The sequence below is a fragment of the Physeter macrocephalus genome, unplaced genomic scaffold (genome assembly GCF_002837175.3).
Source record: "Physeter macrocephalus isolate SW-GA unplaced genomic scaffold, ASM283717v5 random_635, whole genome shotgun sequence".
Taxonomy (NCBI): Eukaryota; Metazoa; Chordata; class Mammalia; order Artiodactyla; family Physeteridae; genus Physeter; species Physeter macrocephalus.
The window spans coordinates 2,071-17,978 of NW_021145924.1; the positions used below are offsets into that span (position 1 = coordinate 2,071).

The 15,908-nt window shown below is 53.2% G+C and overlaps 1 protein-coding gene across 2 annotated transcripts in view; it reads right to left on the reverse strand.

Annotated features, from left to right (window-relative positions):
• Positions 1-15,337, reverse strand: part of LOC114485154 (microtubule organization protein AKNA-like) — a 17,388-nt gene extending 2,051 nt beyond the window's left edge. Inside the window, exons 1-2 of one of the 2 annotated variants that reach the window (XM_028485991.1) lie at positions 15,305-15,337; positions 406-795 (exon numbers count right to left, since the gene is read on the reverse strand). In XM_028485991.1, coding sequence (XP_028341792.1) covers positions 406-682 — 277 coding nt within the window. In that variant the 5' untranslated portion in view covers positions 683-795; positions 15,305-15,337. Of the gene's footprint in view, positions 1-405; positions 796-14,007; positions 14,677-15,304 lie in introns of those variants that run through there. The other variant, XR_003678630.1, reaches the window with a different exon arrangement.
• Positions 15,338-15,908: the final 571 nt, after the last annotated feature.

Genomic DNA, 15,908 nt, shown 5'->3' on the forward strand with positions numbered 1-15,908 from the left:
ACCCGTGTCCCCTGCATCGGCAGGCAGACGCGCAACCACTGCGCCACCGGGGAAGCCCAACAGTATTGTTTATATAATTTAAATCTTAAAAAAATTTTAGGGCTTCCCCGGTGACGCAGTGGTTGAGAGTCCGCCTGCCGATGCAGGGGACACGGGTTCGCGCCCCGGTCCGGGAGGATCCCACATGCCGCGGAGCGGCTGGGCCCGTGAGCCACGGCCGCTGGGCCTGCGCGTCCGGAGCCTGTGCTCCGCAACGGGAGAGGCCACAACGGTGAGAGGCCCACGTATAGGCTTCGTAGATTTTAACTTAAAAAATTTTTGAAACTCTCTCTATTCCTGCCTCCCGCCAGAAGGGGGGAATGTTTGGGGCACACCACTGTGGGATTGCAGGGGAGCCGGTCTCACCCTCTTCTGCAGACTCTCCTGATTCAGGATCTGGGTGGCCATCAGGCTGTGAGTCCGGGCCCCTCCACTCCAGTGGCTGCAGGCACTGCTGGGCCAGGCGGAAGTCCTCCAGGAGCTCAGGGCTGGTGGCACTGGGAAAGGGCACCTCTTCTACCAAGCTGCATGTGCCACTCCCATCAGCATCCTTTCCCTTTTCAGCCCAGGCCCAGCGCCTCCGCCGGGGCCCCTTTCCCAGGCCTGACTCAGCCCAGTGGACCTCCGTCTTGGAGCTGGCCATTGGGCCTGGCCTGCGTTTCACCTGGGCCCCTTCATCTTCAGGAGATGGAGCTGCCCCTATGGGCACCAGAGTTCCCGCCGGCTCCTCTCAGCACCAGCCATCCTGCCTGTGGCCTGTCGGGGACACAATCAAATGGAGAGCATTAATCCTTGAATCCACTCCTTTCTTCAGAAGCAGAAATTACTAGCAGGGACTCTGGAGTTAGAAGCCCTGGTTCAGCTCCTGGCTCCACCTCTTTGAAGCTGCATGACCTTGGCCAAATCACTCCACCTTGGATTTCTTCATCAGTAAAACTCGGGTAATAATTCCTCTCTCTCTCAAGAGTTTTATAAAATTACCTGAGATATGGGATAAAGAGGCCAGCGGCTGGCACACAGCAGGTGTCCCATGTGTGCTGGTGCCTGTTACCATGTGCCAGGCTCCACACGTGGGCGCCAGGGCACAGGCCCTGCTCACATGAGAACTGAGGGCCCAGAAGGAAGCAGACAAACAACCTGGCACCTAGAGATCAAAGTGAGAGCGATGGGAAAGCACGGGGAGGGGCCCTGGGGGTCCAGGGCAGGCCCAGGAAGTCAGGATAGGTCCCATTTAGAGGCCACACCCTCTGGGAACCTTCCTGACCCGCTCTTGGGCAAGATTTCAGATCGTGAGTGGGGGACCGGTGAAAAGAGCATTCCAGTATCCAAAATATTGAAAACAGGTACTCAAACGAATACGTGTACACGCGCTTTCCTAGCAGCACTATTTGCAATCACCAAAAGGTGGAAACAACCCAGATGTCTATCAGTGGATGGATGGACAAACAAGTTGTGGTCTATCCACACAGTGGAATATCATCCAGCCACTAAAAGGAGTGAAGCACTGACACGTGCTACAAGGATGAATCTCAAAAACGTGACGCTAAGTGAAAGAAGCCAGACACAAAAGTTCACATACTGTATGATTCTATCTGTACAGAATATCCACAATAGGTAAATCCATAGAGAGAGAAAGCTGACTAGTGCTTTAGCCGGGGGAGTGGGGAGAGGGGATTGACTACTTGAATGGGCACAAGGCGTCCTTTTGGGGTGATGGAAATGTTTTGGAACAAGACAGAGGTGGTGCTTGCACAACTTTATAAGTATACTGAATGTCACTGAATTGTTCATTTTAAAATGGTTAAATTTTATGTTATGTGAATTTCACCTCAATTAAAAAAAATTTTTCAGGCAGGGGTTCCATCAAGTACCAAGGCCTGGAGGCAGGAGGGGGCGACATGTAAGTGGTTTCCGGATGGCTGTGCTAGTGGGGGCAGGAGCTGGGGCTCTGCAGAGAGTGTGGGCATGCAGACCACAGGAGAGCACGTCGAGGTGCAGTTAGAAGTTTCTCTCTGGCTGCCTGGGGAGAATGAACCAGAGGGAGAGCCTGGTTGCACAGGGACCTGTGGCACGGGAAGCATGGCCGCAGAAGGGCTCCTCCCTGCCTGCCTTCTATCCTCTCCTCCTTTCCCTCTCTCCCTTCTCTCCCTCCCAACTCCTCTCCCCTCCCGCTATGGCCAACACCCCCAAGCGCTTCCTCTGAGCCCTGGAAACACAAGGCTGACAGAGCAGAGGCATGGTCCCACCCAAGGAGCTCATGCAAAGCACCCACTCTACGGGCAGGAAAACTGAGGCCCAGAGAGCAGAGGGGCCTTGGCTGAAGCCACACATGGGTCAGGACAAGGCTGGCATGAGAGGTTACCTTGCAGCTCGGGTCCCGGCTCTTCTCTCCGTGCCATGGAGACAATGAGAATAACTCCAGGCCTCCCAGGACACACACGCCCTGTGTTTGTCCCTGCAGCCTCGTGTGCAATTGGGTCTTGGTCAGAGCCTTGGTTCATACAGTTGGGAAAAGTCAGCAGGCAACTATTTCTGGATAGAGAGTCCCCCAGGGATTGGCTGCTGCCTTCTCAAGGGCTGGGGTAGGAACGGGGACTAACATTGTCCCCACCCTGGTCTCAGGGGCCTCACCCTCTTCCCCTGACACAATCTTCCTCCCTCCTCCCTGAATTTCCCCCAGATCACCCTGTAAGCCTCCTCATGACCCCCGCCACACATGCTGGGCCCTCGCTGGGCCCACCCAGGCTAGAAGCTTTACTGCCTGTTCTCGATCTGCCCTCACCCCAAACAGGTAAGTAGGTCATAGGAAAACTATTCTTCCAATGAGAAAACCAGAACTCAGCATGGAATAGTTACTTGACCAAGATCACCCGGCTGATTAGTGACAGCAAGATTTGGAACTGTCGATTTTGGCCCAGTGAGTGGTCTCCAGTGTTTTTTTTTTTTTTAATCACACAACTCATCATTAAAAATATATTTGCTCATATACCTAACATGTATTTCTTATAACATCATCTGCATGCATTCTCACACGAATATATTACGTGTTAGAAAAAATATATCTAAAATTGAATTTTTAAAAAGATCCAATAGAAAATAAATATTTTAAAAGGAAGTTCTAATCCTTGCTTTCCACACCCTCTCGGGGCGCCTGTACCCCTCTTAGAAATCCCTGCCAGCTTGAGTGCTCTTAAGAATCCTCTAAGAATGCAGATCCCTAAGGTCAACCCGAAGAGAGCGGGACTCCATGGCCCTGGGACGGGGCCCAGGAGTCCGCATTTTAAACCAGCGCCCCGGGCAAGGCCCACCCTTTGACCTTGACTAGGCCTTCTGGACCCTGCCACGATGGCAGGTGTGGAAGGTGTTAAAAGCCTTTGCTTTTCTCTTTCTGAAACCTCCGCCAAGGAAGTGGCTGGGGGAGGCATGTGGGGTTTTTTTGACTTCTAAAGGGCTTTTTTCTAGCCGTGCCACAGAGCAGCCCGTCCAATCACAGAGGCCTCGGGTGCACAAAGAGGAACATCCTGTCTCCTGGGATGACTCAGTCATTGCAGAAATCTCACTGTGACCAGGGAAAGCCACTGGTTGGAGGCAGCTGCGGTCACTGGCTGGAGTTTTGCACATGTTCCCCAGGCCCCCAAACCTGTGAGCCTCTCATGAGCAAAAGCTCTGCATTTCGCGCACGCCACAGCCCTGGGTGCCATGGAGTCCAGGACCGGTCGGTCAGCCAGTCAGTCAACAAACACACACGAGTGCCAAGCACGTGCTGACCTCACGCTGGGACAAGGACACCTGCTCACTGGGCTGCTGTGGAAGAGAAGCAGGCAGGGTGTCTGGAGACAAGCTTCTGGCCCTGGTGCTGCCGCTCCACCGTGAAATGCTGGGCTTAGGATTTCCTCACTGTAAGATGGAGAAAATGCCACCTGCTCTCGCAACCATGGGGAGTGGCGCCCTGTTAGGGTGGGCTGGGAGGTAGGGGACGGGGCTAAGTGAACTTTGAGGTTCCTGGTTGACCTGTTGGCTTCTGAGGACCACAGACCCCAAACAGTTAACCCCCTCCTCCTCCCTGAGGTTCCACTTCAGAGTAACAAAGATATATATTGAGCACCCAGTGGGTGCAAATTAAGAAAACCTATGATCTCCTACTGTGTGCCAAGCACCACACAAGACATGAGGAATACAGACCTGAGTAAAAGCGTTCCAAAATTTCAGATGGGGTGGGGTACAGAAGGATTACTGTCGAAGGAAGCATTAAGCTGGGCCTGAGAGACAAAAAGGATTTGGGGGAGAAGCACGAGGAAGGGCATTCCAGGCAGAGGGAACAGCACAGGCAAAGGCACAGAGGTCTGAAAGTACGAACAGAACTAGACAGAGAGCTATGGCAGGGGTCCCTGAATGGCGGCCAAAGACAGGGTGGTTCTACACAGCCTTCTCGAGGGCACAGGGCCACTCCCGAGGGGCAGTGGGGTTGGGAGCCCAGGAGAGCCCCGTGAGCACTAAGTCCCTTCAAGGGCTGGGCTGTCCTTGTGGGACTGCTTTCTCCAGGGCTCAGGGGCCCTGCCAGCCCTGGAGAAACTAGCCCCACAGGAGGCACCACCCATTCTCCGTCCTTCTGTACGTCTCCTCCCTCCATCCACACCACCTCTGCCGCTGGCTCTCTCGAGGGTCTGAGAGACCCTTGTGGTCCCTTTGTCCCCTTCCCGAGTGGCTCAGCCACCCCCAGGGGTCTTCGCTGCCCCCAGGTCCAAAAGTGGAGACCCTTCCCTTTATGGCTCAATCCCCAGGTTCTCCTCTGCCAACTTCAGCCACGCAGCCCACTTCTGCCCCCTCATGCCCTCCCAAGCCCCTTACTATCCAGCAGAGCTCTCCGAGGCACCACCCCACTTGCTCCCACCCAGTCCGTGACATCTCCCAGATGTGGAAACTGAGCCGCAGAGAGGCGCCCGCCTTTCACAAGACCTCGTAGTCCGGAAGTGTGGCCAGGGATTGAAATCCAGGGCTTGTGACTCCGAAACCAAGTCCACCAGACTTGGTGGGGCGGCGAGAGGAAGGGGAAGGAAGACCCCCTTACCAAGTGGCTGGGCCCCTCCAGAAAGGCTGGGCTTTTGAGCTCAGAGCCCCATACTCGGCAGCCCTCCCTGAGCAGCTGGCAGGGCACAGACCTACTGTTCTCAAGGGGTTCCCGCCAGCCGTGTAGAAACCAGCTCCTGCCAGCCAGCCGTGTAGCACAGCCACTTCCCCCTCTGGACGTACCCCGCCCCCAGCTCTCTCCGCGGCGGCAGAGGCCGAGGAGAAAGAGGAAAGGTGCTCCTTGCTGCTGCGGACTCTTGTCCCGCCAGCCTGAAGGGCTGGGCTGGGTCTGCCGGCCCATCCCTGGCTCCTCTCCTTGTCCTTACTCGGCAGAAGGGGCCACTCTTTAGTGGGGACCCCCTGCTGCCTCCTGGCTGCTCCTCGCCCGTGCATGATGTCTGAAGCCCCTTAGCAGTCCCTGGGGCTAACTCGCCACGTGCAGATGAGGACACCCCGGGCACAGAGAGGGACCAGAACTTGCCCAAGTTCACAGAGATCAGAATCAGAGCTTTGGCTGGGATCCAGCATCCTGAGGCTTGAGGAAATCCCCCCAAAATCCACCCTTGCCCTGGGGGCCAGGCTCCCCTAAGCCAGAGAGAAGTAATACAGCTGCCACAGCTGCAACTTCCTGGCTGGGCTGGTCCAGCCGCCCGGACTGTCCCAGAGAGCCTGTGACTGGCCTGTCCAGGGGGAAGGCGGCTCCCCCAACCCCCGCCCTCCTCGGCTCCCTCACCTCTCTTGGGCTCCACCACCATCCTGCTGGCCCAGGCTCAGGGGACCTGCATGTGGAGTCTTTGTTCCAAACCTGGGGAGCCCCCTGCCTCCATGGCGCCCTGGCCCGCCTCCAGGCCGCTCTGCCAGCCCCAGTCGCTGCTCACAGACTAGCATCGCTCCCCACCTCTCCCCGCCCCTGCTGCGGCTGAGGCCGCCTCGCCTCGGCAGGAAGCGCGCAGCCTGATTTCCTACAAGTGTTTGTCAGAAGGAGGGGGTTTGTCTGCGTGCAGAGTGAGGGGGGGCAGGAGGAGCTTAACCCCTTGCAGGCCCTCTGCAGGTCGGCACCGCTCAGGAGAGGACTCATAGAAACTTCCAGTGTCAGAACCTGGGACCATCTCAGCCAAAGTACAGACCGGGGACAATAAAGCCCAGAGAAGGTCAGAGGCTTGGCCAAGGTCACACAGCATGCTGAGCCTGGAAGGAGGTCTCCAGCAGCCTCAACCCTTTGAGGGTCTTCTCCGTAGCCCCTACCATCCAGGGCATGAAGTTGATCGAGGCTCCCTCTCTCACTAGGGCAGTGCCCATCTGTACAATGGGAGCCCAGACTGGATGCTTGCTTGGCACCCTTCCAGTTCTGACTCTCTGTCCTGTCTGCCAATATGCGACTAAACACCTCAGGAAGGCTGCAATGATTCCTGCCATCCCACCCACTGTCCTTGCCCCAAACTGGGCCTGTAATTAGAGTGGGATTTTCCAGGCAGCATGGAGGTGGGGAATTGACTGACTGAACTGAATTTCAATGGCAGGGCACAAGACAGGCCAAGCCCTGGCTCCACTCTAGTGGAGACACAGACAATAAACAAACATGGAGAGAAACAGAGTGGGTGAGATGGGCTGCTTTCGGTAATACTGATGCCTAGGTTCACCCAGACTCATAGACTCAGTCTTTGGGCATCAGCGATTTTTTTTTTTCCTTTCGGCCCCGCCATACGGCATGAGGGATCTTAGTTCCCTGACCAGGGATCGAACCCGTGCCCCCTGCATTGGGAGCACGGAGTCTTAACCACTGGACCACAAGGGAAGTCCCCATCAGCGATTTTAAAGTGTCCCAGGTGACTGGGATGTGTGGCCCTGGTAGACAATCTGTGGGTCAGAGAGTCATGGGTTGGGGCAAAGAGTTTGGGGATGGCCAGGAAGATCTCTGTGAGAAGGTGGCATTCAAACAAGGGACCAGAAGGAAGAGATGGGCAGGAACAAGCCACAAGAAGGGCTGAAGGCAGAGTATTCTGGAAGGGCAAGTGCAAAGGGCAAGGTGGGAACCAGCGGGGCTTTGCCTGAGAACAGCGAGTGTGTGTGCCCCGGGCAGAGAGAGCCAAGACGGAGAGGCAGGAGCAGGGCAGAGGGGTGGCCTCAGTGTCCCGTCCCTGCACGTTGTGGCTCCCAACTCCGGCCCCGCCCAGGCTCCAGGGGTTCTGATTCAGGAAACAAAAAGAAAAAGGAGAAAATTTGGCCTCTGTATTGTCCAAAAAGCCCTCCAGGTAATTCTGGTGAGCAGCCAGGTTTGGGAACCACCCGTGTAGGAGAAAAAAAATGCATTTTACAGTCAATGCAGACCTGGGTTCAAATCCCAGCCCCACCTCTTGCTAACTCTGCGACGTTTGAGGCTTCACCTCTCCAAGCCTCAGTTTCTTCATTTCTATAACAGGGATAAGAAGAGTAGCCGCCCCACAGCACTGCTGCCGAGATCCAATGAGGTAACACTTACAAAGTGCAGAGCCGGGGGTCTGGAACACGAGCTAATGAAGGAATGAATACTCCCAAGGTCAGTTTGTGAGTATCTGGCAAAGCTAGGACTGGCGGCCCTCATCCCAGTTATATCACCCCATCCCCTTCCCTGCCTTTTACCCTCATCTGGGTGGTGGGACTCTACCCGCAGCCCAGGCAAGCGTGCAACAGAGCCAGACCCTGATGAGGCCCCTCCCTGCCAGCTCTGGTGACCATGTGGGCCATTGTGCGAGGGGCGGGCTCCCCTGACACCCCGTCACTCACTCACCCTCCCTCCCTGGCCATTAACCCAGGCAGCACTGCCATCAACGCCAGGTGGCTGCTGATGCCAGCCACGCCCCATGGCCCCTGGATAACCCCGAACCCAACTTAGGGGCAGCCGCCAAACCCCAAGGGAAACAGCCTCCTGTGCACTCTGTTCTATCCCCTTGACACCCACTTCTTACCAACCCTCCTCCCTGCCTTGGCTTGTGTGGTGCTCCCTGACGGCACACTCTCTCTACCCATGGCCAAATTCTATCGATACTTAACCAAACTGAGCTCATCCATTATATTGCTACCCTCAAACCCACCCTTCCCCACGAAGCTTGGCCCCTCTTTCACTCAAGTGCACAAACCAGAACCGACCGTCATCCTGGATACTCCCCTCTCCCTTACATCCCCAAACCAATCCATCATCAACTCCTATTGATTTTATTTCCTAAATCTCACCAGAATCCATCCCATCTCTGCATCCCCACGTGGCCTTCTGCAACAGCCTCTCCTGGAAAGCTCTTAGGTCCCTCCAATCCATTCCTCACACTGCACCAAGGGTTCTTTCCAAAATGGAAGTGTCCAAACACAGCCCTTCTGTGTTTAAAACACGCTGCTAGCTGCCCACTGCTCTGGGAAAGAAGATGAAACTCCACACCCTGGCCGCCGCTCTAGTCTCTTTGCCCTCAGCGTACTCGGGCAATACGGGGCTCCTTGGTGTCCCTGGGACAAATACCCGGTGCTCGCCCTCATCACCCAACCCCAATTTTTCTCCCTGGTAATGTGCAGGCAGCTTGCAGATCCCAGCTCCATGTGCCCTCCTCAGGGACTTGCCATTTGGAATTAGATGTTAGGTCTGTCTGCCTGACCACTGGGAGCTCTGTGAAGTGTACCATTACATCCCTGTGCCCGGCACAGGCCCTAACACACAGGAGAAGCACAGTGAACACATGCTGGATGATCTACTGAATCTAGCCAGTCACCCCAGCCTGGCTTGCGGCCCTCACATCAATCCAGTGAGGGTGATGTGACATCCCCATTTCACAGGTAGGTAAACAGAGGCCCCGAGAGCTGCAGCAACTTGCCCATAGTCACAAAGCTGGTGAGTGCTGCTGTAGATTCAGACACAAAAAGACCCGAGTCTTTAACGACCATGCTTGGTGCTCACACCGTGTAGCCTGTGGAGACTATTCATAAACTGGGCACCAGAAAATCAGGAGTGGAGTTTATTACCAACAAATTGCAATTCACTAAGCCAATGTTCTATCTTTATAAGGAGGCTCTGGTTCCTCACAGAGCCTTTCAGTTTTCTAAAGTGCTTTCTCATCCTTCATAGCACTAGATGCTTGAGAATCACTTTGGGAAGTAGGCAGGACAGGGGTATGATTCCATTGTATGGGCCAGCAAACTGAGGCCCAGAGATGGGGAAGAAAGAGATTAGTTCCTGGTCACCCAGGAGAAACAAAAGAGCAAACAAAACACCTTGGCCCCTACTGCCAGGTCTTGAGTACTTCCATCAGAAGCATGCCTGGAGCGCTATGGCTGCACAAGCCCGCCAGTCCTCACCACAGGAGCCCAGTAAGCCCTTGGCCATTTGTTCCCCCAGCCCCTGGGTCATGATGCTCTAAGACGGTGGTGGCCGTTTCTCACTCACTTTCCCACTGCCGACCCTCCCTGCTCCCTCCCTCCACCGTCATTCTTAAGCCCCACCTAAGCGGGGAAGGTGAATCTCTTTCTTAAAGTCTTCCCCTTCCCGTGCCTCCCAGGACACATCCAGGACTGGGATGGGCATTGCTTGCTGATGTGATGAGCCCTGGACAGTCACTCCTTCACATGATGTCCTGAGGTCCAGGGGGTACAGTGGAGCCACCAAGCTTCTCAGCCATCCTGGGGGAAACCAGGGGCTGGTGACTTCAGGATTCATGGGGGCTGAAGGCTGTTATTTCACCCTCTGCCCCTCCTTGAGCTCCTGATATCTCCCTTCCCTGGGGAAGACATGAAAACCCATCCCAAGGTCACCCACTCCTTCCTGCCCAGGTTGCTGAATTTACCCCCATAGTTAAAATCCACAGGGATGTGGGGATGAGGAAGCAGGGGAGGATTTCAGGAGCGAACCCAGAAGAACCTACGGAAGCCTGGCTTGGGAAGTGGAGACCCAAGTTCCAGCCTGAGTGATGCTGGACAAAAGCTTTTCCCTCTCGTAGCTTTGGAGCCTTGAGGCTTCATGAGATTCTCTCTGAGGTTATCAGAAGTGACCTTCTAGCATAAAATCTCCTGGGTTCTTGATTCCACTTGCCCACACAGGCAGAAACACTGTGCTGATGGGAGGCTGCAGGGAGCAGGTGTTCAGGGCACATGGGCTTTGTGAATAATCAGAGGCCTCCAGGTTCTCTCTTGAAAGCTGTGTGGCCTTAGGCAAGTCACTTAACCTCTCTGAACTCGATTCCTCATCTGTAAAATGGGGCTTTACAGGATCCTTGGTCGATGAGGCTATGTACCTAAAGCCCTGGCCAGTGCCCAATTGGCACAGAACTCATGAATAAATGACTTTGGCCATATTCATGAAATGCCCATATGGCCTGCTCCCTGCAGGACTGAGTTGAATTTTCCTGGCTCTCCTAATATCAACCACAGCTCAAGCTTTGAGTCCTTTACACAAAAGGGGACGGCCAGCCCTCCCAACCAAGTGGAGAGAAATGCTGCCATATCCCAGTGATTCTTCTCCCTGTGGCCCCCAAACCAGGTCTGGGGGGGGTCACTGACCCAGCTAGAAACTGTGTCTCCACCTTGAATCGTTAAGGAGGGGAGGAAACAGGCCTTCCTCAGCCAACTGAAACATGGGTTATGAGGAGGGTGTGGTCATATTGAGGAAAACACACTCATGCTCACACACTCGCACACATACACACCCACACTCTCAAATTTATGTTCCATGGAAAGAATCAAACAAAATAAAGTGCACGTGATGGGAACGCATTGCTAACAGCAAAACTTTATTGCGCGCCTATTATGTAAAGGCCCTTCCATGGATTAGAAGCTCATTATTTAACCCTCATACCAATCCAAGGAGGTAGGAATTATTATGCCCATTTCACAGGAGAGTAAGCTGGGTTTGAATCAGGCTGTCTGAAACCAGACACTACAATCTTAATCACTTTGCGACTGAGTCTTACAGTAGGTGGAAAAGTTGGAAACAACCTCAATGTCCAATAACAGAGGATCATTAAAATAAATATTTCCACTCAAAGGAATATTATGCAGTGATTAACAGCCATACTGTAGAAGACAATAAAGTGATGTAAAAAACTGTGATATGTTAAGTGAACAAGCCAGTTATAAAATAATGTGTATCTAGTGTGAGTCCGTTAAAGGAAAACACTGTAAAATGTGGAGGAAGAGAAGGGAAAGAGGAAGGGAAAAAGAGAGTTCCTCCAAAATGTTTACAATAATTATTATTAGGCAGAAAACTAAGGCAAGTTTACTCTTTTTCCTTATGTGTGTTTTCTAAAAATAACAGTTGTTTTAAAAATAAGAGTAAAATGAACATTTACTATTCTTAAAAGAACAAAGCAAAACAAACAAAAGCCACTGCTGCATGTCTGTGCAGGGCTTCATTCTGATGAGATCTTGGGCCTGGCCCTCCTCGGTTTCCCGCCTGTGAAAGTTGGGAAGAGTGGCTGGGCTCTTTGAGGGCCTTGGCAGCTCTGACATTCTGTGACATTCTGTATCCTCATCCCACAACTTCTCTCTTCCTCTTTTTAGACTCTGACACCATGTGAGTTTTCACATGGCACATATCGCCATTATACAACATGTAGGATTATGTGAAGATCACAAAAAAGGAAAGGAAGCAATCCCTGCCTTAGCCACTCTTAACATCTTGGGACATGGCATGTGTTATCTGATTGGAGCCTCATAATCGGGCATTTAACAGATGAGAAAAGGCTCAGAGAGGTTACACAACTTGCCCAAAGTCACACAGCACATTAGGGGCAGAGTTGGATCTGCACCCAAAGGTAAAGCATTACCCTCCGAATGAATCCCTGATTGGGGGGTGGGGGGCTGAGTGCAGCCTCCTGAACCCTGAGGTCCCTCCCGGTCCTTGGTCCTTGGCTGTGGTCCCAAGACTGAGAAGTCTCACAGCTGGGCATCCAACTCTGGCTTTGCTCACTGGCCCCTCCCCCACAATAGGCTCAGCTTGGAGTGGGGGGTGGGAGGAATGCTGGCAAGGATCCAGAGGGCTGGTACAAGACCACCGCTGAGAGCAGGGGGTCTCTCTCTGCAGCCGAGCTGGAGTTTGGCTGACACTTGGCAAGGAAGATCAGAGCCAATATGGGACTGTAGGCTGGAATGGAGGAGGGACTGAGAAAGCAAAAATGTGAGCGTTTGGGGGCAGAGAGGCCTGGGCCCAAATCTGGTGGTTCTGACCTTAGATATGTTTCCTAACATATGTTCTATATCCTCATCTACAGCCTGAGGGTAACACTTTCCTCAGGGACATGTTTGTAAAGTAATGGGATAGTGTTTGCCAGTCTTAGCACACAGGAGGTGCTCAGAAAACCAGGGGTGCTGTTAGTCTCCTCCTGGCTCCCCTGATCAACCGGGGCCTCTTCCTGGCCACCATGCCCCCAACTCATCCTCCAATCCCTTCAGGACAAGCTGCTGGATAAATCTTAGAGCATCATTCTGACCAAGTCTTTCCCTGCTTAAAGACCATCAAATTGGGCTGTTGTCACTTTCAGGTTAAAGGCTAGACATTTTGGCCTGGAATTCAACAACCTGTTCCCAAGTCAGAGGGCTGCTGCATTACACAACTCATACGACAGACTAGGAGCCTCATCTCATAAAAGTTTCCTTCCAAAATCCCACACTTCAGGGGAGCTGTAGTGGGGTGCAGGCCTTTTGGCCTGGCTCCCCTTGGTCTTCCTGTACCACCAGGAATCCTCCAACTTCTGGCTGCCATGCAGAGCAAGGCTCGTCTTCCATCACCCAACACCCTTCACATGCAGCTCTCTTATTAGAAAAAAGAAAGAGAGAGAGAAGGAAAGAAAGAAAGAGAGAGGGAGAGAAAGAAAGGAAGAAAGGAAGGAAGGAAGGAAGGAAGGTAGGAAGGGAGAAAGGAAGAAAAAGCAAAAGCTCTGAATGTGGCATTTACTAATTTCTATAATGTAAATACCCTTATTATGGTCAGTTTCAAGCTACCAACACAATACCACTGAACACAGCCCCGGGAAGAGATGCACACAATCAGCTCTCACCAGATGACACACTCCTGCAAATCCCGAAGTAATAACCGACTAATCCCAGTGAAGAGCTGTGTGACCTCAGATGAGTGACTTAACCTCTCTGAATCTCAAGCTTCTCATTTGTAAAATGAAAACAACAATAGCACCCCTCTTATGGCAATGATGTGAACACTAGGTGATCAACAACAATGTACTGAGTACCTACTATGTGTAAGGGCTCTGTACTAGGCATGGGGAGGGTGACTGGGGACAAGATGGACAAGAGCTCCTGCCCTCCCAGACTTCACTCGATGCAGTAAAACCCCTGGCATAGTGGCTGGAATATAGCATTCCATAACCATTAGCTATTATTATCAACAGTATTATCGTTGTTATGCCTTCCTTTCTGTAGGCCTCAGTTTCCTCATCTCCAAATTTAAAATGTAGCCTAAAAACGTTCTATGATGCCACCTCACTTGAGCCTTAAAGTGGCATTACCATTCCCATTTTACAGAGGGGAAAACTGAGGCACTCAGAACTGAAGCCAGGCTGAGGATTCAATCCAAGTTCTTCTAACTCTCAGTCTCCAGATCTGTCCCACCTCCTGGACTGAGGAAACATAAAAAGGACCTGAAATTCAGCTGGTGACTCAGCTGGATGCTTAAAAAACAGTCTTTCTTCTCCACTTTATGGGGGTAAATTGAAAAGTCCTTCGTGTGTACCAGTTTCCAAAACACCCTCTCAGCATGACAGCCACAGTGCCGGGACCATTCACAGTCTCTGTGGAAACCCTGGCACTTCTGGCAAACTCTGCAGGCTGATGAGAGCTGATGAAACCCCCTTGCAAGAAACAACCCAAATCACATGTTTCAAATGCAAACCACTGGACTTTGGGTCTTTGCCTAAAGTCCTCACATGGGCACCTTCTCGCTCTTTCTGAAGAACTGAGACCGACTTAGGCCCCATCAAATGGATAGGTAGAAATTCCGTTTCTTGACAAAACAAAACCAACAGCCAAAAAATAAAACCCACCAACTCCAAAGGAGGTGCTTCGAAATTTCTCTTTGGAAGTCCCTATATGTATCTAACCTCAGTCCTTCATGTTTCAGTTTCAGTCATTTCATTTCCTTCTGTTCTAGAGGGCAGAAACAATGTCTCTTTTCACTGCAGCCAATCTCAGCTTCTCTTCTCAGCTCCAAAACAGCCTAAGTTTGTTATCAGCAACTTGGAAATTTCCTTTCCAACTTTCTTACTGAGAAGCAGAAGCTTTCCAAACGTAGGTAACCTTTCCAAACGCTCCAACCTGTCACTTCTTTCAACAAAAGCCAGGGAAAGGAACAGGGAAGAGTCTTGTCCAAAGTCGCGCAGCAAGAAGGCTCTGGCTCTGCCTCTGCCAGACCCATCACACAGGGGAGAGGCCAGCTCGGCGGCCGCCCCGCTGCGCGCCCCTGGGCAAGTCTCAGACCCTCTTTGGGCCTTAGTCTCCCCATCTTCGTACCAAGAGAGGCTGGCCTTATTCCTGCAGTTCGTTCCGGTTCCTACCACTGTCGGAGCTGCCCACCCTCATGCTGGCCCTTGCTCTACCTCCATACCCCTGCCAAAAAGAGGAAAAGAAACTTGCGTTAGGCGTCCGGGGAGGGCGCGCGGCTCCGAGTTTTCAGGCTGCGCAGGTTGTTGCCGGGTGAGCGAATATCACACAAATCCCACGACAGAGAAGTCCCAGTCCCACCTCCCCGGTAACTACAGCTACCCGGGCCACACCTCCAACCCAAACACAGCCCGAGGCCCAGCCAAGGACCCCTCCCCACCCGGGCCACACCTCCAACCCAAACACAGCCCGAGGCCCAGCCAAGGACCCCTCCCCTCCCGGTGACCAACGAGAGAGAGAGAGAGAGAGAGAGAGAGACACAACTCCCCCATTGCGCGGAGGTGGAAACTGACGCCAGAGGGTAGAGACTGCGCAACATGTAGGCCGGCGGCGTTTGGACTCGGACCCTGATAGCCCGTCCAGGGCTCCCTCCTATTCCCGCGGCGGCGATCCGTCTCCTTCCCGTGCTCAGGGGTTTCCACGTGGGAGAGGCCGAAAGCTCCGCAGTCCCTGTGGATCGGAGCCCACCCACGCTGTCCACTCTCCCTCCCCATTCCGCCGACGGAGAAACTGAGACCCTGCGAGCGGCCAGGACCCGCCCCAGACCCACCGCGAACCCCTCCCCGCGTCTCACCTGCTGGCCGCCACGGCGCGCGGATGGTTTCCCGGAGTTGAGCGGCAAACAAAGGCCTCCAATCCGGGTGCGGGGCGGGGCGGCGATATTTTGCATAATCCCTGAGGCTGGCCTGTGACGGCCAGGGCGAGGCCCTGGGAGGCGGGGCCTCTGGAAGCTCCACCAATCGCAGAAAGGCGACAGCCCACGTCCCGCCCCCAGGGGTTCGGACGTAGATCCAGGCTCCCGGGCTGAAAATCTCAAATCTGGGAGATTGCGTGTCCTTCTGGAACGCGCCCAGTGGCAGACGGGAGGCCTGGAGTTAAGGCATTTGTGCAGGGTCGCACAGAGCCACAGTGAGGGAGAAACCATAAACTTTGATAGCCGAAACTACTGCTTCATAACAGTAGTAATAAACTTTTCTGGAGCACTTACATGTCAGGTACTGTTGTAAACTCTTACTATGCTCGATCCTCTCGTAAAAGGTAAGTGGGTATTATCACTACCCGCCTAGTGTATTCTACTCAAAACCATCATTAGACAAGTGGGCAAACGCAGGCCTGGAGAGAGATGAGAACTTGCCCTAGGTCCTGCAGTGAGAACAGCACAGAAATAATCCATTGTT